This window comes from Ambystoma mexicanum, chromosome 4q (genome assembly GCF_040938575.1).
Source record: "Ambystoma mexicanum isolate Mex_15411 chromosome 4q, UKY_AmexF1_1, whole genome shotgun sequence".
Lineage (NCBI taxonomy): Eukaryota > Metazoa > Chordata > Amphibia > Caudata > Ambystomatidae > Ambystoma > Ambystoma mexicanum.
Window position 1 is genome coordinate 597,548,886 of NC_090928.1, and position 25,521 is coordinate 597,574,406.

Here is a 25,521-nt window from a genome sequence, read left to right on the forward strand (position 1 = left end):
GTTTTTGTGAGATGTCTGGCGAGCACCAGTTTGTTTTCTAGCATAGGGAATTCATCATAGGAGATGGACAAGAGGACATATTTAAACAAGATGGTTTATTGAAAATATTAAAGATCTACTCTAGGCCCTGTTTCTATGTCTAGCTTACCAAACGGGCAAATAATCCTCTTCATAATGACAGCCAGCAAAGGCTGATGCCAATTAAACTTGCAACTATACTCTATACAGGTGGATCAGCGCATCACCACCAAAACAAGTCGGGCCTCGAAGAACCAGCAACATCTGCATCCAAACCAGCAACATCTGAATCCACAGGTTCACAACTCTAACGGAATCATGAGTACCTGAACCAGGATACAGACCCCACTAACCCAACCCTCAATCTTATGCATACTTAAACCCACACAACCATCTCTTTCACAGCAATCCGCACGCACTTTACAACACTGCATCAACAACACATCAACTTCACCCACAGCACTCGAGGGCTTCCTCCGATACTAGCACCAAAGCCCAGCACTCGGTGTACTCCCACTCTCCTTCTCCCCTCCTCCCGACTAACCCTATCCACCCTTCCTCTTTACAGAGCGCCTGGGGACCAATTCCGTTGGTGACGGTGCGCTATACAAGTACCGCTAACATAAAATAACATATGTGACTGCATGGATGACAACCTAAAACTCAACACGAACAAGAAAGAAATCCTGAACTTGCTCACCAGTGTTGCAGATAAAACATCCCAAGCCCTATAGTGATGTCTACTTTCCAGGTGACTTAAAAGTGTTCAAGATCTTTGGGATTTTGCTGAACTGTCTAATAACCCTTGACCCACAAATCAATGCAGTTAAGAAGTGCTTATACCGCCTACACTTCATCTTTCCACCTTTCACCAGTGATATGACGGTAATGTTTCTATCAGGAATAGACTCTACCAGCAGCCTATACCTTGTCATCCCTGATCACCATAAAGAAACTGAAATGAATCCAGAGTACAGCCACAAGACTTACTTGGAATTGACCTGAGGGAACATATAACACAAGCTTCAATATATATCCCTCCATTTACTATTTATCAATATATTCATACATTTCAGAGCACTCTGCATGAGTCCACCTCTGGGCCACAGACCAAGGTGCCACTATGCAGTTCACCCACAGAATCTGGTTTTAGTATCAAACCTATCAAGGGACCATGCACTGCACTGCTTTTTCCGTTCTCTGGACTGCGATTATGGCAGCATACTTGCAGAAACTGGACCGGTCAACAAGCCATCCGGCAATCTCACAACTAAGGTCCAATGAAGAGGGGTACCAGTCTAGCCCCACCCACTGGGAGTTTCCTAGGCGGACACCACACTATTGACATCAATTGTCCCATGGTACCTTTGCCTGCTGCCATCTGTCTCCGGTGTCCCAATGTAATCTGCTCCTGAGAGTATCATTGTCCTATCACTCACTATCAGCTAATGTGTCCCAAGGCAACACTGCCCACTGTGATGTGATCCTGTAATCCATACTGTTATTGTCCTGGAGCAGTTCCTCCTCATTACTGTGTTGGCAACCAGTGCTGCCGCTTCCTCCGTTTTCCCCTCCGTTCCCTTTGAAATTAAGGATGAGATGATGCAAGCGGCTCACAGACTACTTCAGAGTATCTCAGGACCTTTACTCGCCTTTCTTATTCATCTTCCTGCCTCCTGCACACAGGCGCAAACAATTGGGATAGGTGGTGGCTTCAGAGGCCTTTTGGGTCTCTGCTGATCTCCCCACTCTAATCCTCTCATTCTACACATGACGGACACATCAACTAAGCCACTCTTGCATGGAAATTTAAGTAGCGCTCTCCAACAGACTTCAATAGCAAAACAAAAGAGGTGATGGCTGGAAGGTTTCAAATAAATCTTAACCTCTGGCATTGCTCTGGGCAACCCTCCAAACCATCGTTCTTCATCTGCCAAGCCATTACAAAAGGGAAAGACCATGTGGAAATCAGGCTTGGTACCACCCCCAAACGGGGTTAGTCCAGCCTGAACTGCTAGGTCACATCCCTTCTGCACGAGACCACAAGCATCCCCAGACATGTTTCAACCTCCAACATACTTCATGCATCGGAGTACTAAACCTTTCCAAACCATGTGTATATACTACAGACCTGTCCCATGCATTCTCGCATCACAGGCACTGAATCATGTCACCGATACCTCGAGGGATTTGTATACGGACCACCTAATAACCAACCCTGCTACAACAGCAAAGCTATCTTTCCTATCCCCATTAATCAACCCACTCCCCTTCTTTTTCAGGTTCGTCCAAGTACCAAGAAACCATGCAAATGAAGGCAAAGTGAGGTATACATCCCAATGACATAACTATTATTTGGGGTGAAAAGCCCCTCCCTCCCAAGTATGTATGTATGTATGCATGCATGCATACTGTGCCCTTATGCCCACCATTGTGCTAAAGGTAAGCTACCAAACACCTTCTGAAAAATCTGTAGCCTATGGCACCTCCCCTGCAACTCCATGGCAAGCAAAGCTATGGCAATAATTAGTAAATTCATTGTCTACCACTCAAGTCAAGACCTCTCTTTGGCATCAACATATAAGAACCCCTTTTTTCATCACGTTTCATGCCGGACACAAGCCTCTAAGCGCAGGACTGGGTATTGAACCCGTGCTGCTCAGCATAGTCTTGTTGCCAAGTATGAATCAAAAGCCCTGCTTTCCTTCATGAAATGTCTAAAACTCAGCCGGTACACATCCATTAATGCTGGATCTGCAACCTTTTGCCTGCCAGATGTTTTGGACTACAACTCCCATCGGCCCTCTGCAGCATAGACAATGGTGAGAAATCATGGGAGTCATAGTTCATAACATCTGGAAAGCCACAGGTTGCAAACATCTGCATTACAGCAACATCCATCTTGACTTCAGGGCTCCTCTGGTTTTCTGTGACATCTTGCTACCATTAGCAACAGGTTCTCTACCACCAGTCAGTACACCGACATTTTACAACTCCTGCTGTTTAGCATCACTTATGCTCCCTATGCACAACCTCTAGCATTAATCATGTAGCATTCATTCACAAACTACTCTCTAGATCATATGTCCAACATCCAAAGTCAAATATTTTTCCATACACTGCTTCAGAGATCGTGCATGCTTTGGTAAAACCTGGGAAATACAGCTAGCCCCAACTTTCTTTGACAGTTTTGGAGTAAGATTTTGCAGTTTAGATGATCGTATCAATAGTTTTTTCAAACAAAATGGTCATGTAACCTTTCTGGGTCATTAAGAATCCTATTGTGATTTTTTTAAAAGGACCGCTCATGCGAGGAATGTATGGTTATGGTGGTTGTATGTGATATTTTCGAATATGAAAGGGTACACTCAAAAAAAAATACTTCAGCCAAATAATGCCCCCCTCCCCAATGCCCCTCACCTCTGAAATCGAGGGGATTACCCCTGAAATCATCCATTAATTCTGCACCCTCTCCCCATCTCTGTCCCTATGCTACCCCCACACATAAATGTACCCAAACCCACCTTCTCCCCAGCCCCCTCCCCACTAAGACAGACACGCAGTCACACACTTACCTCCCATCCAACTTCCGTCTTCCTGTGCTCGTCACGGCCGCGCCGGTCAGCCCCTGTGCGTATTCGTATGTGACAGGGGCATGACCGTTATATTTAGAAAGACCGCTCTCTGCAGTCTTTATAAATTGGTCTTATTTTTCACTGGATAACAAAAGTTTTCACTCAATACCGGTTATGGTAGCTTGACCCAGGTACACTGATTACCCTCAGTTAGAAACTGAAGCTTGGGGCATACGTGCAATTTGATGAAAACATTGTAACAAACTTTGCTGAGCTTTCAGTAATGGATTTCTACTTAATTTGACTTTGTGAAGCCAGGCTTAAAAATGAAGGTTATAATATTAAAATGGTTTGGTTGTTTCTATAAGAATGTTTCTTTCCAACCCTCTCCCTACCTCCTCTGACTCCTGTCAGTTACTGATGTGTCTTCTCCACATTCAGGCACTTGTGCTGTGATGGATGGGTGTTGATGTGAGTTGGCTTTTTGTTGTGTTTAGTTTGCTTCACAAAAACATTTTTACTAGACACTGCATGGAGATGACAGAATTTAAGACATGGCAACTTCTTGAAGATGAAAAGTAGATCAAGAAGTATGCCTTGATCTGGCTGCAGAGATTACTAAAATAACATGTCTTAATATCTTTCCCTTTTCTTTTAAGCTGGATCCGATTGAGCAAGCCAAGCTGGATTTGGTGTCGGCATATTCGCTGAATTCACTATTCTGGAGTAAGAATGTGGGACGCTTGTATAGGGTTGCTTTGGGATGGAGGGAGAAGGTATACAGATACATTTTTAACAAACTGTTGTTACATTTCTACAGTATACCTGGTCACACAGGGAGTTAATCCTAAAGAACATCCAGTTAAACAGGAATTGGTAAGCTAAACAAATGTATTTTTCATGCAAATACTTGTTTATACAAATTCTCGTGAAGACTGACTAAAGACTGCTTCCATGAATTTACTTTCTCTGAGTTGGACTACTACTTTATGGGGTGTTCGTACTTTTGTATGCTTAAATTAGCATACTATTTAGTTAATGGATCTGGAGGGGCTTTTTAAAAGGTCAGAGGTGTCCTTTGTAGCAATTTAACTCCGATACCAAAGCGAACACATGGTTCTCTAGGTTTTGACAACATCATTAGATACCTTTGCCTGCTGCAATGCTGTGTTGGCGTCTGTAAGCAGCCTGTTTTTCTGGTTAATTGAATTCCTTTGTAGAAATGTCAAGCAGACCTCTGACCAGAAATCTCTGCCCATCCCCAATAACTCTTAGCAGGCAGTTCACAGTAATGTCTGGAGTTTCCAGACTGCCCCTTTCCCTTAACTGCCAGATGCCTGTGTTGGTCCTCATGGCATACAATGACATAGCCATATGTCATTGTGAGCTAGAGAGATGGGATATGTCTGCAAATGGCCTAGGGTAAGAGTGCAGAGGAACAGATTGTTTTTCCTTATGAGGTCTACTCCCCTATCCCAGCCTGTGCTCTATTCACTTCATCACCACACAGCAGGAGCCCCTTCAACACTGCAGGAGCAGTGCAACACCTGGGAGTGAAGCTGGAGCTTCCTCCTACACCGAGGTAGGCCCGTGGGCTTATTCTACCACTTCGGAAAATCGCCTAACTTCACCCCCTAAAAGCGCAGGTGAACGCGCACGGTTTCCTCTTTTCTGAGTAATACCATCTCTTGCCTCTGATTCACGCTATACAGCGTTCATTCCATTTTGTTCGCTGATCCCTTATTTGTGGATCTCGTGGGCGCCCTTCTAAGATGGTCGCCTGCTTTTCTTAGGCACTCGGCCTCCCTTGTCTGGGCCCACCCAGGCTGCTGGCTCTCCCCATTGGCTGCCAGAGCATTCATCTGGGCCAATCACAAGCCGGCAGGCGTAAACCGGCCTTCCGCACGAAGGCCCGCAAGAAGGCTACTTTTCTGTCCAAGCCTTCCCAGCCATCAGCCAGAAACACTGCATGACGGATGTTCATCTTCAACTGAGGACCACACATAAGGTACTTTAACCATTTTCAATCGCGAGAGCTCCCCGAGGTGAGGCGCTCGAGCAGCATCAGCCAAATCCTACGCTCGCCCTGCTAGTAGTTGCAACCCACCCTATCATGCGAGACTCCTCTGACACTATGACAACATGATAGTCTGACTATATGTTTCCTGCATATATCCCATTACTATCTTGAGGTTAATGTCATGGCATTTCAGTATTTGCGTTGTCTCCTTGAGGCCCTTAACCGCCCCTGAGGCTTGTTTGTAACATTTGCGCTCATTATCTATGTTCTTGATTCCAGTATAACATGAACCACTGCCCCTCTGACCTACTTTGTTTGTATCCATGTTATGCCTAGTAAAATTCCTGCATCCATGGTACATGTATTTCTCCAGCATGGGGTCTGGCATGGATTCACATGCTCATGAATATTCCCCGTCGTCAGGCTGGGAATCCTCGGTACAGAAAAAATCGGTATCGGTTTCATTTCTGATCTGTCTGTCCTAGTAGTAACCAATCACTGATCTCTGGGTCATACTGCCCAAGCCAATGACTGCCCTCTCCCTAAGCCCCTCCCCTGGCAGCCATCCTCAGATTTTTACCGCACGTTCAAGTGTTGGGAGTCCTCGTGCTATAGCTCTCGAGCTTTTGCTGCGTTTTCGCGCTTTTTCAAAGAGAATTTCTCATTTTTCGGTTATATAGAGCCTCACGCTCCACCGTTTCTACATCCGATCAACGGGGACCCGTTTCAGATTCTTCTACGCCCCTCAAGGGTGAAGATTTCGTCGAGTTGCGCTTTTGGAGGATTCCAGAAGTTTCTGAGGCCCACTCCGGACATGGCCCAGGAGAAAGGAAGCTCGACGCCCGGAAAGCTGTTCAGGGTCTGCCCTGGATGCCAACTACCGAATGTGTTCAAGGAGGACGAGCATTCGAAATGCCTCTACTGTCTTCATGAGGACAAAACGCACGTGGAAAAGGACTGTGCGTTTTGCAGGAACATGTTGGAACGGACCATGAAGGATCGTAATCTTCGCCTCTCCAACTGGCTGGAAGGAAAAAGCCTGTTGTGTGAGAAGAAGTCTGAGCGGTCTTCTAAGTCCTGTGAGGGCGCCCCGGCGACGGGGGCTCAACAAAAGGCTAAGCACCGCGAGCACCGAACGGTCGGGCTCTTCGGTTGCCAGGCAGGGTGCATCCTCCCCGGGGCCATCGACCACGAGCAAACGCTCTGGCTCGGGTAAGAGGAAGTTCGAGAACCCGGCGAAGCTTCTGGAGAGGCCCCGGTCGATCTCGAAGGATCCGGCTGAGGGGGAACAAGGCAGCAACCCCCTCCCCCAAGGGGAAGGCCGCAATCGCACCGAAGGTGGTGAAGGCCTTGATTCACCCGGCTAAGGCCTCTATCGAGGAAGTCGCAGCGGCCCTGGCAGAGCCTGTGGAGGCTACACCAGTGGAGGTGACCTCGGGGCCCAGAGTTTCCCTACCACCACGGAGGGAATCCTCTTTCAAGCCAGTCAAGACCCCTGTGAAGTCCCCGGCGGAAAAAGAGGGGGGGGGGGTGGCCATCGTGGATACGGACACAGCCTCTGAGGAGCTGATCGAAGTCTTGGGGAGCCACGACAAGGGCACGAAGGAGGCCCTGCCCGTCTGAGGAGATCCCGACGAGAGCGACGGCGGCGACAACGAGCTTCCAGATCAAACGTTGCGCCCGTCGCAACCGGTGCCACAGGACAACTCGGCGGCCATTTTGATGGCGATACAATCCCTATGCACGGAGATAAGGACGAGATTGCCAATGCCCCCGCCGGAGGAGCCGGAGCCAAGCCCGACGGACGAGGCGGAGCAGGCCCGTCGGGAAGCCCACCACATAAGAAGAGAAGGACACATCCTCCACCGCCTTTTCAGCCCTCACGGCCTGTTCGGCCTTCACCCCCGTCTACAGTCCCCGGGGATGACACGGGTACGGACATGGCCACGACGGGTACGGAGGACGACAACGGCAGTGACGACGGGACGGACCTTCCGTCTTCCCCTCCTCGTGCCTCCCCACCCGACGAGATTGGATCCTTTCACGCAATGATCGCCAGGGCATCCAAGCTTTTTCAGCTCTGCCCCGAAGAAAAGGAGGGGTTCCTTTACCAACGACGCAAGGCCAAGAGGAAGACGGTCCTCTCCGTGCCTCTGCTGGATGACATCTGGGACGAGGGACTTTCCCTTGTCAAGAACCCGTCCACGACGCCTGCTAAGAGAGACTGGTACAAGAAGAAGTACCGGGTCCCCGATGCGGCCCCCTTGTGCCTGAGGGCACAGCCGACCCCGGATTCGGTCGTGTCAGCGGCGGCCAAGAAGAAAGCGGGAGGGTGGGAATCGGCCTCAACATCAACTTCCCCGCCGGACGGCGAGGGAAAGAAGCTGGACACGATGGAACAGGTCATCTCGTCTGCAGCGACGACGATTAAGGCGCCCAACGCCTTGGCGATTGTGGCTCGCTACGACAGGGAGTTGTGGTACAAGATCGCCCCCCTGTTGGACTTCCTGCCGGACGACAAGAGGGCTGAGGCCCTAGAGATCTTACAGGAAGGTGAAGTGGCGTCGGACCACGACATAATGGTGGCAACGGACATTACCGACACGGGTTTCCACCAGTTGGGCAAAAGAGTTTGCCTTAGACGATGAGGTTGGCTCAAGGCGACGGATTTCCGCCAGGACGTTCAAGCCAAGGTTTTGGACATGACCTTCGACGGGAACAACCTGTTTGGGAAGGCAGTGGATGAATCTCTCCAAGCCATCAAAATGGACACGGAGACTGCCCGGGCCCTGGGAGTTCTCCAGCAGCGACGGCCGTCCTTTCGGAGCTGCGGAGGCAAGCAAGGAGCCTCCAAGGGATCCGGCGGCGCCTCTACCTATCGTCAAGCGGCCCGCTCCTCGTCGCAAGTAGCCTACAGGGGCTGAGGCAAGTCGGGCGGTTCCTGCCGTCGTCGCCAGGGAGGTCAAGGCGGCCAGGCGAATAAAGAATAGGGATGCACACCTAAATATATGATTACATTTGAACCTTTAAACCATTTTGTAAACTGCTGAATCACTTTTTCATAATGCTTTAGGTGCTCCCAGAGAGTAAAGTGCTACCTTTACTAAAAATAATGAGTACTAGGAAGATTCACTGCAGTAACACGGTGAATAAACTGGGGCACAGCAATGAGGCAACAAAAGTTGCAATAACTTAATAGGAACATGCAGTGTCCTATAATGCTACTTAAATGTGTCCAATAATTCAGATAACAAAATGTGGATTATACAATTTCTCCATTTATGTCAACAAACCATCAGTATAAATTGTATTAACATTCACAACTTAGATTCATTGCACTGATTGCGTCAGATAAACAAAGATACAAACACTTCTAACACATTATTTGATTTACATGTGTGTTGAACTTCAATGTTCCTGAAGCAAAACAATTTCATAATAAAATTTCACAACATAAGTCCCAACATTGGAGTTGACATAAATTAGTCAGTGTTGATATGACTTTTGTCCCCTCTTCTCAACTACGTGTTTTGGGCATATAAGGCCCTTCTTCAGGTTGTAAATATTGGGTGCCGTACTTCCTATCTGCAATTAATATTAGAAAAAGAATTCGATCAATATAGTAGTTGTTAAATGTTCAAATAATATTAGATGACTAGGGAGTCAAATGGGCACTAACCTTAGTGATGGACCAGGAGTGGGGTCCAAATGTCTACATGCTGATTAATTACGTAATCCCTGTAAAATATAAATATATCAATGTCAAATCACAGTGATATATGGGGTGTGGCTCAGGGGGAGCAAGCGCCATAACATAGCGCTGTGTCCCCCTGTAGCCACACATGTTGAAACAATGTATAATAATCAAGGGCCGGACTGGTGCTTACCTAAAAATGTGTCAATCAATCTGTTCGCAGCTGTGGTAGATGCACAATGAGTTCACAGTTGGTACAATCGTATTCTAGATGGCGGACCTGTAATGTATATGGTATGTTATGTGGGGTAACTCACGTGATTCAATGCAAGAAGAAAAGAAAATATTTTTATTTTTTTGTTTCTGGAGAGGCAGCCTACCTGACTACTCGTCAGCGTGCCCCCAATTTTCCAGTTCCTAATACGAAACTGCTTGCTAGAATGGCTGAACTCGTAGATGTGTTTATCGAGAGATCACTGTGAATAATGGCCAAACAGAGTATCATATTAAAACAACTCTGTTTTTACCTTCAAGTTGTCAATTCAATAATATATAGCGCGAAAAAGCGTCTCTGTACCTCAGAATTATACTTCCGGAGCAAGGGTTCCCTCCCGAACGTCTTCGCTGTCGGCTGTCTGCTGCCGTCTCGGTGAACGCGAAGAGATTACAACCAGACTAAGCGTCCCTCGTGTATCCTTCTATTATTTCTATCATTGTTCTAATATGGGCTCCATCTTAGAGTGGTCTAACTTCGTGTTGGACAAATGTCCTTCTGTTGTTTCTATAGTTATTCGAATATGGGCGCCATATTAGAATGGTCTAACACAATGTTAGATAAATAAGGTCCGAGATTACGCGTAATGTTTTTAGTACTCAAGCAAGTATTTGAATAGAGGAATTTAGAAGGGGATCACCTATCTAAATAATTCAAAATCAGAATTACCAATTGTGGTTGTGTATTACCCCACTATTCAATATAGAAATATGTAAAGTATTGCTTATTTACATCTCAAATCAAACACTCCTAACCACGTTCTCCATAGCTTGGGCAAAAATACAAATGTGTATGAGCAGCTAACCAGATGATTCTATATTCATACATACACCACAATGGTATCCATTAAATACCTCACCATATTGCGCATTATCAGAGTTTCAACCACATTCTATTGTGTTATAACAGGATTGTATTGTCACATAAATGAGTACCTAGGGAAGACTTCACAAAAAACAATTCAGGTCCCAATCAATGCTCATACCACGAGGATACATAGTGTCCAATTTTTCTATCCAAAAAATCTCCCTCTGTTGTAACAGTTTCATAAGATTGCCCCCTCTTCTGGGGAGCTTCACTAATTCAAGAATAACAAATTTCATTTGAGCAATGGTGTGCCTTTCTGCACAAAAATGTTGTGCTACTGGGGACTTGGTGGAACAGTTCCTTATGTTCGACTTATGTTCTCCCCATCTCACTTTGGCTTTCCTACTGGTAAGTCCCACACGCTGACTAACTTCGCCAGCCGGCCTCCCACCGGGGTGCTTTGGTGGGGGCCCGACGCAACGGTCGGCAAGCAGGATTGAACCGACCGTTGCGTCGGGCCCCCACCGAAGCACCCCGGTGGGAGGCCGGCTGGCGAAGTTAGTCAGCGTGTGGGAGTCCATCTCCACCGACCGTTGGGTGCTGGACGCCGTGGCCCAGGGGCACTCCCTCAAGTTCCTAAGGAAGTGCCCTCACATTCCGCCCGTGGCCAGGAAGGAAAATCACATCCCTCATTTACTGTTGGCACCTTTGAGCATCGCCTTACTTCCATCGAGCTCGTCCCAAAGAGGCTTCGGGGCTCTGGAGTTTACTCAAGGTACTTCCTCGTAAAGAAGACAGGAGGTTGGCGCCCCATCCTGGACCTGTGACGACTGAACAAGTACATCAAAGCACAAAAGTTCCGGATGGTCTCCCTCCAGCACGTGCTGGGTCAGATGGAAGATGGCGACTTCCTGTCGTCGTTTGATTTGTAGGATGCGTACTTCCACAGCCCCATTCGAAAAGGACACCGAAAGTTCCTCAGGTTCGAAAAGGACACCGAAAGTTCCTCAGGTTCGTGGTCCAGGGACGCCACTACCAGTTCAAGGCCCTCCCGTTCAGTTTGAGGTCGGCGCCCAGGGTGTTTACCAAGTGCCTGGCACCGGTGGCAGTGCGGCTGCGTCTGCAGGGGATTCACGTTTACCCCTACCTGGACGATTGGCTCATCCGAGCAAGGGCAAGGGAGCTCGCCGTGGAACACACAGCGAGGACCGTTCAGCTGCTCACGGACCTGGGGTTTTCCATCAATTGCCCAAAATCCCACCTGGTCCCCTCGAAAAAGCACTGTTTCTGGGAGCGAAGCTCGACGCAGTGGCGCGTCTGGCCTCGCCGTCGGAGGAAAGGACGGCGGCCATCCTGGGCAAGGTGCAGCGGCTGCTGGTCACGGACGTGGCCAGAGAATGTGGTCCATCAAATCACTCCTCGGCATGATGTCCTCGTGCATATATCTCGTTCGACTGTGCAGGCTTCGGATGCGTCCGCTGCAGGAATTCGACGCCCGCTGGATCCAAGCGACGGGCAGCTTCGAGGACAGGATTCACCTCGACGAGAGTTTCCGACGAGCAATCCGGTGGTGGGGCACCCGCGCGCACCTGACGGCGGGTACGGATTTCAGACCCCAGTCCACCAAGACACAGTGACTACGGATGCCTCCCTGGAAGGGTGGGGAGCGCACACCGGAGATCTTCACGCAAGAGGCCTTTGGCTCCCGGAGGAGAAGGCGCTCCATATCAACATCCTGGAGCTCCGTGCAGTGTTTTGGGTCCTCGGGTCCTTTCTTCCGTCCCTCAAGGGCAATGTGGTGAGGATCTTCACCAACACCACCACCACAATGTTCTACATCCACCAGCTCAAGAGGTCCCGGTGCAGGATGATGCTCGGCGTGGCCGAGGCAGATCTGGTTCCCGGACCTTCTGGACTTGGCAGCGTCCCCACCGTTCAAACTGCCGACGGACGCAGATCTCCTCGCCAGGGAAGGAGGCGCCATCCTTCATCACGATCCGGAGTCGCTGAACTTGCAGGCCTGGCTCCTGCAGCGCTAGAGTTTGGAGGGTACGATATCCCGGCTGACTGCAGGGAGGTTCTTGCAAAGGCCAGGGCGTCCTCAACTCTCAAGTGCTACGGACATACGTGGAAGAGGTTCTCTGTCTGGTGCCGTGCACAGAAGATTTAACCCTCTGCGGATTAGGGCCCCTCAAGTACTGCCGTACCTACTGTCGCTGGCCAAGGCTGGACTAGTTCACGCCTCCATCTCCATATCTCCTGATACACCAGAACCACGGGATGGGCGTCCTTGTGGTCTCATCGCCTGGTGAAGGAATTTATGAAGGGACTGTGCAGATCGTTCCCGCTGGTGAGGGCTCCAGCCCCAGCATGGGAGCTCTATGTGGTGCTGACCAGGCTCATGGGGCCACCATTCGAGCCTCTGCATTCGGCGCCGTTGAAATTCCTGTCGTGGAAAACAGCGTTTCTTGTGGCCATCACCTCCGCACGACGGGTGGGAGAGATCCAGGCCCTATCCTGCAAGCCTCCGTACTTGACTTTTCACGACACAAGGGTGGTGCTGAGGATGCACCCTCCTTCATGCCCAAGGTGCCGTCGGACTTCCATCTAAACAAGCCCTTGGTGTTACCTGTGTTCTTCCCGTCGCCGGCTGAGAGGGCTTTGCACTCGCTGGATGTGGCTAGAGCGCTGAAGTTCTACGTGGACCGCACGAAGAGTTTTCGGAAGACGCCACAGCTTTTTGTGAACTTTGGACCTGTGAACCAGGGGAAGGCTCTCTCGAAGGCTTCCATTTCTAGATGGCTCTCCGGCTGTATCATGCACTGTCATCGGTTGGCAAACCGACTGTTGCCTGGCTGTCCGAGCGCCCATTCGACCAGAGCGATCGCTGCTACTACGGCGTTCCTGTCTGGTGTGCCCCTGCTGGACATCTGCAGGGCTGCTACGTGGAGGTCGACGCAAACTTTCACAAGATTCTACTGCGTTTATCGGGACTCCAGGGTCGGCCAAGGGGTGCTGTGCAACCTGTTCGCTTAAGGTGAGCCTGGTGAGGAGGTAAGAGATGCTTAATGTTGAGTTACTGTCTTGCTTAATGTTGAGCCTGTTGCCACCTCCCGTGGTTGCGCATGTGTATACTACTATGTATTCTTATATTCATGAGCATGTGAATCCATGCCAGACCCCATGCTGGAGAAGGAACAAGTTACTTACCTGTAACTGTTGTTCTCCAGCATGGGTCTGGCATGGATTCACATGCGAACCCTCCCCCCCCCCCCTGCGGCTCTTCACTTGGTCATACCGCCACTTTACGTGCTACCAAATCTGAGGATGATTGCCAGGGGAGGGGTTTAGGGATAGGGCAGTCATTGGCTGGGGGCAGTATGACCCAGAGATCAGTGATTGGTTACTACTAGGAAAGACAGATCAGAAACAAAACTGATACTGATTTTTTTCTGTACCGAGGATTCCCAGCCTGACGATGGGGAATATTCATGAGCATGTGAATCCATGCCAGACCCATGCTGGAGAACAGTTACAGGTAAGTATCTTGTTCCATCACTCTACTACCTTGCCATGCCTTTCTAACCCGTTTATGATGAGCTCACATATTTGTCATCTGTTATTATCGCGTTCCCTTCATGCGCACTTAGCCTGTTTAAATATTTGTACAGTTGATCCCACTTGCGTTGTTCGTGTTTAATTGCACTCTCTGCTATCACATTTATTTTTGTGATGCCAGCTAGCCAAATCCCTATCTAATTAGGCTCATTGCTGGGTGCCTCTCCCACATCGTATGCTTCCTGCTATAACGATTGTGCTACTCACTCTCTCTGTGTATAATTGATGTTAATATGTGTATAATTCGATGTATCAAATCACCAGCACCTAACAGCAACCCAGCCACTGCGCTGGCCTCCAACAAAAATGCCCCAGCCCTTCTGGCTACCAGCATCACCAATGCCAAGGACATCAAGGTCAATGCCGTGCTCATCAATGCTCGATCCCTCCCCGCTCATGCCTTAGAGATCGTAAAATCTAGACTTCCTTGCTATCACGGGAACATGGTTGCATGCGGCAGCTGGCCCCGCTTTGTCCCTGGTGATCCCTGACAACTACTCCAAATGGTGCGATAGGGATACAAATCAAACCAAGGGTGGAGGATTAGCCTTTATCTTCAAGAGTTCACTTGAATTTAGAACTGTCCCCAACCTCTGGATCCCATCCGCGGAACTACTTTCCATTAAACTACCCATCTCTCCCAAGCAAACTGCTACAGTGTACCTTAATCTATAGGCCCCCAGGTCCCATTTCCACGTTCACTGAGGACATCTCATGCATCCTTGCCACCAATACTAAGCCTAACTCAAATCCTTCTACTTGGCGATTTCAATCTAGATGTGAACGATACTAGCCCTTGACCTAGCAAGCACGCTAACTGACTTTGGCCTCACCCAACACATCAAAGAGCCTACCCACAATAAAGGACGCACCCTTGACTGGGTCGCTGACCTGAACTGTTCTTTCAACCTGATCTCAGTTACCCCTTGCTTTTGGTCTCATCACAAAATAATCTTCTCTATTAACTCCAACCCCCAAACATCCAAACCCAACCTCATCCATCCACACTTGTAATAAGGATATCACGACAGAGAAACTTCTACCGCTTGTCCTCCCTCTGCTTAATACTGCATCAACCACCTGCTCCGACCCCACAGTTCTAGTGGATACTTATAATCATGCCATGCTAAAAGCCCTCAACACCATTGCACCGCCAAAACTGCGCAAACGAAAACCTCGCCTCCACTTCAATACCTGGTTTACCCCACATCTCAGAGACCTTAGCAAAGAAAAAAAGGCTGAGGCACATTGGAAAAGTATACTGTCACTAGTTAACCAAAATAACATAACCAGTGTCTCCTCTACTTGCAAAGAAGCCTTACTGGCAGCCAAAAAAGAAGTTTACAATAAACTTATATTGCTAGCACAATCAAACACAAAGGAACTCTTTAAGATCCTCAAGGAATTAGTCTCCTGTAGCCCCTCTGGATACATGTACCCCTGACATTGCTTGGTGTACCAACATCCAAAAGGCACTTTTAGATAAAATGTCTACGCTTCAAGCCAAAATTAACACTAAAGGAAGCAATCTCTCTGACTCTGCACTTAACTCCCCATTTTGCAACCTCCCCACTCCTAAACACACCTTCAAACCGTTCAGTTTCGCACCTCTCTCTATTTGGGCAGTTCAAAATATTAAGAAGCTCAAACCCTCAAACTGCCAAGGTGATTCATGCCCTGCTCCTATCAAGAAGGCTGCGCATGATCTTGCGCCTTTTATCACCACCTTCATAAATGCCTCATTTAAATCTGGTATTGTCCCAGACAACCTAAAGGATGCTTGGGTCATCTCGTTAATCAAAAAACCCACCCTTGACCCGAGTAACCCATCCAATTATAGGCCTATTACTACTTTGCCTTACTTACTAAAAATTATTCTGGATCGGGCAGCTTACCTACAAATCCAGGACTACCTCGAAACAAACTACTGGGCCTTAGGCAATCAGGTTTCCGACACAGACATGGGACAGAGACCACCGTGATTGACTCAAAAACATAAATTGTGAATCTAAAAGACAAGGGCAAGTTGGCACGCCTTCTTGATCTTTCAGCAGCTTTTGATTTGGTAGATCATCAAATTCTCTGTCGCCACCTCAAAATAGCTGCCCATTTCTTAAATGCTGCCACATCTTGGATCAGCTCCTTCTTGGCTAACAGAATCATGAGGGTTTTTTCACCATCTGCCTCTGCTGAACCAGCACCTGTCCCGTGTGGGGTCTCACAAGGATCTTGTGTATCTCCCACACTGTACAATGTCTTTACTAAACCGCTCTTTGACATACTTGACTATCTGGGTGTCTCCTACACTAACTATGCTGACGACACCCAGATACTCATCCCCATCACAGGCGACTATGTAATTGACTCAAAAGCACTCCATAAAGTCTACACAGCCATCCAGGCTTGGATGGCACATCATGGGCTCTGCCTTAATGATGAAAAAACTGAGCTACTTGCCCTCGGCTCTCACATCAAACTCACTAAACTAGACCCTGCCTAAAAATAATTTACTATTGTCGGGGACATTATCAAAGTGTCCAACATTACAAAAACACTTGGCATTTACCTAGACTCTACACTATCTCTTACCAGTCAAAGGAATGCTGTTTCGGCTTCGGCCTACATCTGCAAACTTATCACTGCCTGCAGACTCTTCCTGATGACCGACAACTGTATTATACTCGCTAGAACTCTCATGTCAAAAATTGATCACTGTAACGCCCTATATTTAGGGACTAGCCAATTAAACATTGATAAGTTACAAGTTACTCTGAATAATGCCATCAGGGCGTCCCTGAACTTCCTGAGGAGATTGCACATCTCTGACACAAGACGCAATCTACATTGGCTTCCTGTTGCCCATCGTATATCGCTCAAAACCCTTGCTCTAACTTACAAGGCCCAGAACAATTTGGCACCTGCATACCTGACCAATCGCTTAAGGCGGCACACAGCAATCAGACTCTTGAGGTCAGCCCATGTACACACACTGACTATACCCAGCTACAAGCTTCAGACAGCCGGGGGATCTAGTTTCCCAGTCCTCCTGGCCAAACTATGGCACACCATACCCACTTCACTCAGAATGGAACCCTCCGTCCACTCCTTTAAGAACAAAACTAAACTCTGGCTCTATGAGCTTGACGCATCTGCCTCATCCACCTAACCACACTGGCCTTTATGGTAATGTGTTAACATTGGATTCCTAGCCTTCCTCTCCAATTGTATTGTGTGTATATATATCTTCTGAATTTTAGTATACGTTGCAGTATTCCCCCAAAACTTCCAGTAATGTTTATAGTAACGATGTACTTTTCTGTAACATGTTTCCTTTTATGAACTGCATTACAGGCCTAGCCATTCGCACATTAACACTAACCAAACCACGACTAAACTAGTCTATCACTCTTCTCACACAATCGGCTACCTACACCCAAAGCTCTGTAGTCTCTTCTCAGGCTCTTCCCGGTGCTTAATGTACTCCCAAGCTTCTCTGCCAAACCCATAGCATGCAAATTGGTGCACAGGAAGTTGTAACTTGTGACCTGCACCTATCAACAACGCAAGTTTCGTGTCTGCCTCTTCAACTGTCCCATTAATGACCCCAGTGCCCCTCTCCTTTGTCAGAGCCATGCACATTAGCGGTTGAAAGACCTTATACAACACCACTTACTTTACATTAAAGACACAGCATGCACATGTTAGGGGAGTTTTCCTAAAGTCCCACTTGGAGGTAAGACTTAGTAAGCTATCCCGGTGGTTTGTTGATCTGTTGGGGAGAATTCTCAGAAATGTGTTAATTCCTCTCTACCTTAGAGACCCCCAGCAACTTTGCTGGATTTTGAAGACTTTCATTTTTTACCTGGAGAGAGCGAGACCCTTTTTCCCACTCTTGTATTTTTGCTATGATTTTAACTGTTTATTTTGGTTGTGGAGTCTGACAAACTCCATAGGCACATTCTTTTACATTGTCACACAGCACCTTCGGAAGTCTTTCAGATTTCCCAAAGGTTTAAATACCTTCTCTTGGATAAACTGTTTCCAAGAGCAGTGAAGGAAATTGATTTTACTTGCATTTGGAACTTTCTAGACCCAGCACACACTATCTTACAATAGGGTAGTGGAGGGGTTACTTAGTATCCCCTTTGTCTAGCTTCTCATGTAACATTTTTATTTTACCCTTTCCTCGATGAATGGCTGGTGGCAGTGGTTTACTTTTAACTACTTTGGTGTGCTTTTACCACGGGCTGCGTTCGCAGCTGCAGTAAAGCACTCAAGGGTGCCATTTTTGTCAAAATGGCCTGGTCTTCTTTTTTTACCATTTCTTTGTGGAAAGGCCCTTCTTGAGATTTACTCTGTGCGCCAAACCAGGTTTGGTCCCTTTGTTCGTTTTCTTTGGCACGATTCACGAGTGAAGCCCGCCTCTGGCTCCAGGATGTCTGGCGGGGGCAGGAAGCAAGGGAGGTGCCCGAAACTCTCTGTGCTTAGTCTCCTAGGAGACAGGAATACGCTCCTAGGTGATTGTCCGGCCGGCTGGCTGACCGGCAAGGACAGCCACCCTGCTGGGTGACTTGACAGCTAGGCTGGAATGAATGGGAGAAACCTGCATAAAAGGTGAGGCAGTCGACCACTGGACGAAGGAATACGAAGAAGAACTTGAAAGAGACACCTGCTGCAACTCTTGGACTGTTGGTTTGCCCGGTGAAGCCCTGCTGCTGTGCTGAAGCTCCGAATTCACCTCAACTGGAGAAGGCCTGCAAGGACGACTTCTCCCCTTGAGTTGATGGGACCAATCGACTCCAAAGTAAGCCACCTGGACAACCTCTCGCAGCTGGTTGAATTTCCACTGCCGTCGCTGCTGGAACCGAAGAGCCATGGAGAGTCAATCTAAATGATCTGTTTGTGCCATATAGGATGCTTCCTAACATGCTGTAAAGCATGTTATTATGCAAAAATGACAGTTAACATGCATCTGAGCCATCAGAGGCTGCCACATGTGGTCTGAATATTAAATGTGTACTATAACAGACACATGACTGTCCGAGTTATAGGACAAACTGAGCGGGTGTGTCATCCTTTCTAAAGGTTGATCAAATGTGCTAGGGGCCACTGTGTATGTGCCCTGCCATCAAGCTGGTGAAGAGAAATGGTGATGTTTCAAAATGGTCAGATGTCTGCAATCATATAATATTGGGATCAGATTTGGTTTATTGTGGTGTACTTATTCGTATCAGAGTAGTTGGCATAAACTGTTGTGGTGAGCAAGATATATCTGGTATGGCTTAACTACCATAGGATATCTTCCGATGGATGATGTCTGTCGACTGTGCAGGCTATAGTGCGGTTATGGTAGTTACTGTGTGCCTCACTGAAGTGTTCTATCTCATCTTAGCTGGTGTATGCTGGATAGAGCTTAGTGTGTGGTTAGACATTCAAAGCAGTGTTATACTGCTTTGTCCATGTTGCTGGGTTATGATCATAAGCAGTTGAGGTCCCACTCTTTGTTCATTCCTCGAGCTACTAGTGTGTCCGATCGATCCAGTAGGCCTCTCTCTGTTGTCTTTTCTTCATGTCCGTTTGTGGTTTGAGGTTCTCGATAATCCCTAAGGTCTGGAACTTGAGTTGTGCCACGTTGTGATTTTTCTCATTGAATTGCTTGGCTACGGATGAGTTAATGTTCCTGTTTCTTATGCAATATTTATGCTCATTCATCCGTATTCTTAGTTTCCGGTTGGTTTCCCCCAAGTGATAACTACTGCATGGGCAACGTATGCAGTATATACGGTTTTCTGTGTTGCATTACGCGAAACATCTTAATTTGATGATTTCACCTGTGTATGGATGTAGTACAACTTCTTTTGATTACATTGCAATTACTGCAGTTGAGACATGGGTATGTTCCAGTCGTCTTGTGTTTTGGGATTCTCTGGTTCTCGTCTCTGGTGTCCACTAGTAGGTCTCTCAAATTGCTTGTCCTTTGGTATGCGAACACCGGTTTAGTAGCAAATAGGTGTTTGGTCATGTTGTCATTTGTTAGGATGGGCCAATGTTTGTTAATACACCTTTTTATCTGCAAACTCTGTTGAAAATTTGGATACATACACTATCGTTGGTGCTTCTGATTTAGCTTTGGGTGTTGTGGTGCTTGCTCTGGATTTGATAGCTACCTTGCAATATGCTGCCTTTAGATATTCCGGGTATCCCCGATCTTGTAATTTCTTATGGAGCTTTCTTAGTTCTTTTTCAAATTCTTCTTGATCACTTATGATCCTTTTTAGCCATAGCATTTAGCCATACGGTAGGTTACGTAAAGTCTTTTGTGGGTGGAAGCTCATACGGTGTAATAGGTTATTTCTGTCTGTTGGTTTGACATATAAAGCGGTAGTGATCTGTTGGTTATGTACATTCACTTTAACGTCCAAGTAGTGTATTCCGGGGTCACCTATTTCTAGAGTAAATTGGATTTGTTGATCTAAGCCGTTGATAAACAGAAGACATTTGAGTGATTCTCTTGTGTCTTGCCATATCCCAAAAATTTCGTCGATAAACGTAAAATTGGTCCCCCTGTCTGAGATAACCTCCTTAGGAAAGCCTACCCTGGTAAAAATACCAAGGAGCGCCTTAGCTACTGCCTGAGCAGTAACAGTCCTCCTAGGTTGTGGCTTCAGGATACCTGGTAGCATGGTCTACCACAACCAATATATATCAGTTGCCTGAAGATGTGGGAGGGTCTAATGGACCAACAACGTCAATCCCTACCCTTTCAAAAGGAACTCGCCACTAGGAGAGGCACCAAGGGTGCCACGTTCTTGGCTCCACTCTTGTCAGAAGTCTGACAAGTGTGACAGCTTCTACAGAATTATCTACATCAGACCCCATCTTGGGCCAGTAGAATAGAGGGAGATCCTTTACTTGGTTTTCTTAAAACTTAGGTGACCAGCTAAAGGACTCTCATAGGCTAACTGTAGAAACTGGGGTCTCACCTCCTGAGGCACTACAAGTCTTCTGTCGTCCCCTGGGGTAGACACAATAGACTCACTGTAAAGGAGGCCATCCTCCCAGTACAGCCTGTGCTTCCCTGGCTCATGCCCATCCATCCTGTTGGCGAAGTCCTTCAAGAGTAGGAAACTCTTTGACATCTGCTAAAGTCTGCCCTACAGGGGCCACCTTCTGCAAGTCTGCAGCTCAGGATGTTCTTTAGGATCCAGACCTCCAACGGGGGGGGAAGGGCTTCTTCCAGCCCTGTTTCATCAGTAGCTGGTTCACCATCCTCTGGTTGGTCTTCCCACTCAGCCTCAGCTGGTGTGACCTTGGACTGTCCTCCTGGATGTTCTTGTCCTATGTACAGTTGCCATGCCTTTTTATTTTTTCCTGAGACCTTGGGTTTCCCGTATGTCTGTCCTTGTCCTGGACTCGGAAGGGTGTTCTTCCTGTGGACTGGGAGTTATAGGTACTTCTGTAACTTCCCATTGAGAGTCATTTAAAGTTTGCTCTCTGGCCAGTCAAGTCTGCTCCTGCTTTTACTGGGAGGCCTGGGGGGTGCCTGATACAACTCCTAGAGCTTTTAAGTCCTTCGCCAACAGGACTCTCCCAGGCACCTCATTTTGTACACTGACAGGTATTCTTACAGTCAGTGTTGCACTGAATGAGCGCTGGTAGTATTGGAACCATCTGGACAGGGCCTCAAGCAAGCTTAGTGGGGCCTTTGGGTGCCTTAGCAACATCCTCCGGTTTAAAAAAGGTTTCATCCACCACTGTAATGCTGGCCCCAGTGTCTCTAATGGCAGGGGGTTCCTGACCATTCACAAGTACACCGTCCTTGTAATATTCTTTTGTGTTATCTGGAATAGTTAAACACATCTGCATTCTGCTTTTCCCACAGACCCAGGGACACTAAAACACTGGCTGAGACTCCAATGATTTTTCCACCAACCTAGTGGTCGCCCATGCGAGCTTGCAAGAGTTTTATATTGCTAACTTTGTCCCCACGACTTATGGTCGTCTAGTCTCCCGACTAATATTCTTGACTGCCTCGTGGGTTTCCTACTGCCAAAGACATCTAACCACGAATACAAAAACACACAACCCCTAAGGCCTCTTCGACGGAGTCGTCGCAGCGCCAACAGTGCTGGCGCATATTTCAATGGCAGTTCGCCACCCTCCACGCAACCGCCTTCAAGGCATGCGACTGGGCATCCCTCTGGAACGGCCGTTCGCCCTAAAAACATACCTTCGTCGACACACTGTTCTAAGGCCTCGGAGTCATCGACCGCGACTGCACCGTCTGGCATGTCAAGACCTTCCTTCAACCGCCGAAAATCCACAAATGCCTTGCGGCTATCATTTCGGCAGTCACAGAGCACAAGGGCACCGTCTCTCGTTGAGAGTAGTATTCTGAAGGTCCCCCCAGCCTCTCTCTCAGGCCTTATAAGGAAATTCTGGTCACCCTTTTCCACCTCCAGACCCTTCTGCCTCTTCCCTATGGACTAGGGAGAGATTTGAACAATATATATGGACAAAATGGCCCAGTTCATTGACTTTTCTGACTGGTACATTACACCCAAAAGACCTAGGCAAGAGGACTCCTGCCCCATTCCTTTCAAATGCAGAAATTCCCCATCTCTGCACAGGGACACCAGGAGGATATCTTGGAGGTCCCAGAGGAACCAACACAGGAGGATACCTATGAGAATATTAATCCATTCGCACAAGACACAGCTGATCAGGACCCAGACTGGGATCAAGATCAGTCGGGGGAATCCCGGCCCTTGGCTATCACCAACACAAGGTCTGCCGGTCTCTGTGAGGTTTGGGTTTTCCAAGGCTATCTGGTTTTTGTTCTTCCTGTCTGACATTGTTTTCTGTTGTGTGCCTTTCCTTTTCCTTCTGTGTGCGCCCTGAGGCCTACGGGTTAGTGACGCAATACAAGAATGTAGATGGATAGATAGAACCCTGACCCTGACATAATTTGTCTAGATCCCCCTTCTTCGCCTCCACAAAGGGATTTACCAGATGTTGTTCAATGGCATTTTAAAAAGAGCAGCCAATCATTTCAAGAGTGCAGCACATGAGGCAGCTCCAGGCACAGACTTTGTTGAGGATATCCTCAAGGAGAAGCCTCAGACTAGTCAAGCCATCCCCTTACTGAACTCTATAAAGAGGCGCCTGGCCCCTTCCTTGTTGTCGCTGTCTCTCACACGGGCGGTTAACCCCTGGGTTGAAAAATTATTCCGGCCATCACCATCCGACCCACTCTACATATGGGGTCATGCTACACCAGACTTCTTGGTGGTTACTACCATTCGGAAAAGGGCGGGGGTTCCACTATCCTCTATGGAAGCCTCTCCCGACAAACTGTAAAGATTTATGCCCTGGGTAAAGGGGTCACCACCTCTGCGGCCTATTCTTAGGATCACAAACAGTACCACTCTCCTGGCAAGTTACAGTGATATCCAATGGGGCCTAGTCCAGGATGGCCTTCAAGATGTCCCAGAGCCCACCCGATCACGTCTGCTGGCGGTCGTGGCTGAGGGCAGACAGGTTACCCATAACATATTGAAGAACTCTGTCTGCTGAGACCGCTGGACGCACTCTAGCCCACGGGACCTTACTTAAAAGACACGCCTGGTTAAAGAACTCTGGCTTTTAACCTGAGACTCTGGCCTCAATTAACCAGTTGAGGACTCTAACCTTTTTCGGAAGGCTGTTGATGATGCCCTGGAGACTGCAGAAAAAGAACATGAAGTTGCTCGATCAGATCACGGCTAAGCCCTTCCACCAACGTGGAAGCTCTAACTCCCGCCAGTCCTTTCGTGGGCAATCTTTCTCCCCATGGACAATACGGCTCAGGGAGTCCTCCGGCCAAGGCTCATCTGGCAGCCAAAAAAGAGGCCCTTGTAGGGGCAAGGGTAGAGGCAGGAACTCTACTCCTAGAGGCTCCCCGTCCTCCACTTCAAAGTGACTCGCTGGTTCGGGTCCCCTCCCGTGCTTCCCTGATCGGGGGTCGCTTGTCATTAATCCACACCTGGGAGGGGAATCTCATCAAACCAGTGGGTGCTCAATACCGTCTCCCACGGCTTCTGCATCAAGTTCCTCTGGCCACCTCGATACCACCCATCAAGAACCAGACACATGTCGCCAGAACACCTGCGCGTTCTGCTGGAAGAGGTTCAGGTCCTGCTGGAAAAGGGCGCCATAGAAGTTATCCCCATTCTCCAGGTAAACAAGGGTATTCAGTGTACTTCCTTGTACCCAAAAAGGTTCTCACCATGTGCCCTGTTTTAGACCTGTGCCCAGCGAACAAGTATGTCAAACCTCAAAAATTCAGGATGACAACACTGCAGGAAGTGATCCCCTCTGCTGCAGCAGGGGTATTACATGGCCACATTGGACATGAAAGATGCATACTTTCATATTTGAATGTGGCTAGCACACACAGTACCTCAGGTTCATGATAGAGGACACCCACTATCAGTTCAACGGTCTCCCCTTCAGCATTGCCTCAGCCCACAGGTATTCACAAAGGTACTGGCGGTAGTAGCTGCTCACCTACGCAGGCAGTCTATCATTACCTCGACGACTGGCTCATAACAGGGGATTCGTACGGAACATGCCAAACAAATACTCAGAAGATGGTAGATCTTCTACTCAACCTAGGTTTCTCTATCAACGAGAATAAATCCAGTCTAAACCCCAATCAAGTCAAACAGTTTCTGGGGGCTCTGATTTGGACCAAAGACTGCCTCGTCTTTCCCTCCAACGAGAGGGTTCAAAACCTGCTGTTCCAGATCCCTCACTATATAGCCAGTCAAGAGGTTACCGTACGCAAAGCCATGCGACTGTTTGGGATGATAGCTTCCTGCGTCTACCTAGTTCCTCGCGCTCATCTGCGCATGCGCCCCATGCAAGAGTGGCTCTCGAGCCAATGGTGTCAGGCCAGTGGGACGATCTAGTGGTCGTCTCGGCAGCCCTTGTTCAGTCTCTGCAGTGGTGGTCAAGGGAAAACCTTCTGCAGGGGAAAACCTTCACCACCCCTGCAGTAGAAGCCCCTCTCGCCACAGATGCATCTCTGACAGGGTGGGGGGGGTTGTCTCTCCTCCTTCAACAGACACGCAGTGTCCACCTGTTGGAACTGCTAGCAGTGTTCTAGGCCCTGAAGGCCTTCCAGATAACACCTCCAAGGGAAAACAGTTCCTCACGGACAGTACTACGGCCATATATTAAACAAACAAGGGGGTACTCACTCTCTAGGGCTGTCCAAACTGTCCCAGAACATATGAACGTGGGCTCTCAAACACAATGTTCCTCCTTTTCACATGTTCCAGGGGGTACTCCATAATCTTCTGGTGGATGTACTCAGCAGAGACTTCCCTCTACCCGTAGAGCATGAGTGGCGGCTACAGGCGGACATTGTACTCCACGTCTTCGCAGAATGGGTCTTCCCAGAGATCGACTTGTTCGCCACTCTGGAGAATGCCCAGATTATGCCTCCAGGTACCCTCAGAACCGCTTCAAG

General features: G+C 48.1%; 1 protein-coding gene across 2 annotated transcripts in view; it reads left to right on the plus strand.

The window, feature by feature from the left end:
* Positions 1 to 25,521, plus strand: part of C1D (C1D nuclear receptor corepressor) — a 292,815-nt gene that overhangs the window by 183,964 nt on the left and 83,330 nt on the right. For both annotated transcript variants that reach the window (XM_069608151.1, XM_069608152.1), the window contains exons 4-5: positions 4,253 to 4,319; positions 4,414 to 4,469. In XM_069608151.1, the coding sequence (XP_069464252.1) occupies positions 4,253 to 4,319; positions 4,414 to 4,469 (123 nt within the window). The remainder of the gene's footprint in view (positions 1 to 4,252; positions 4,320 to 4,413; positions 4,470 to 25,521) is intronic.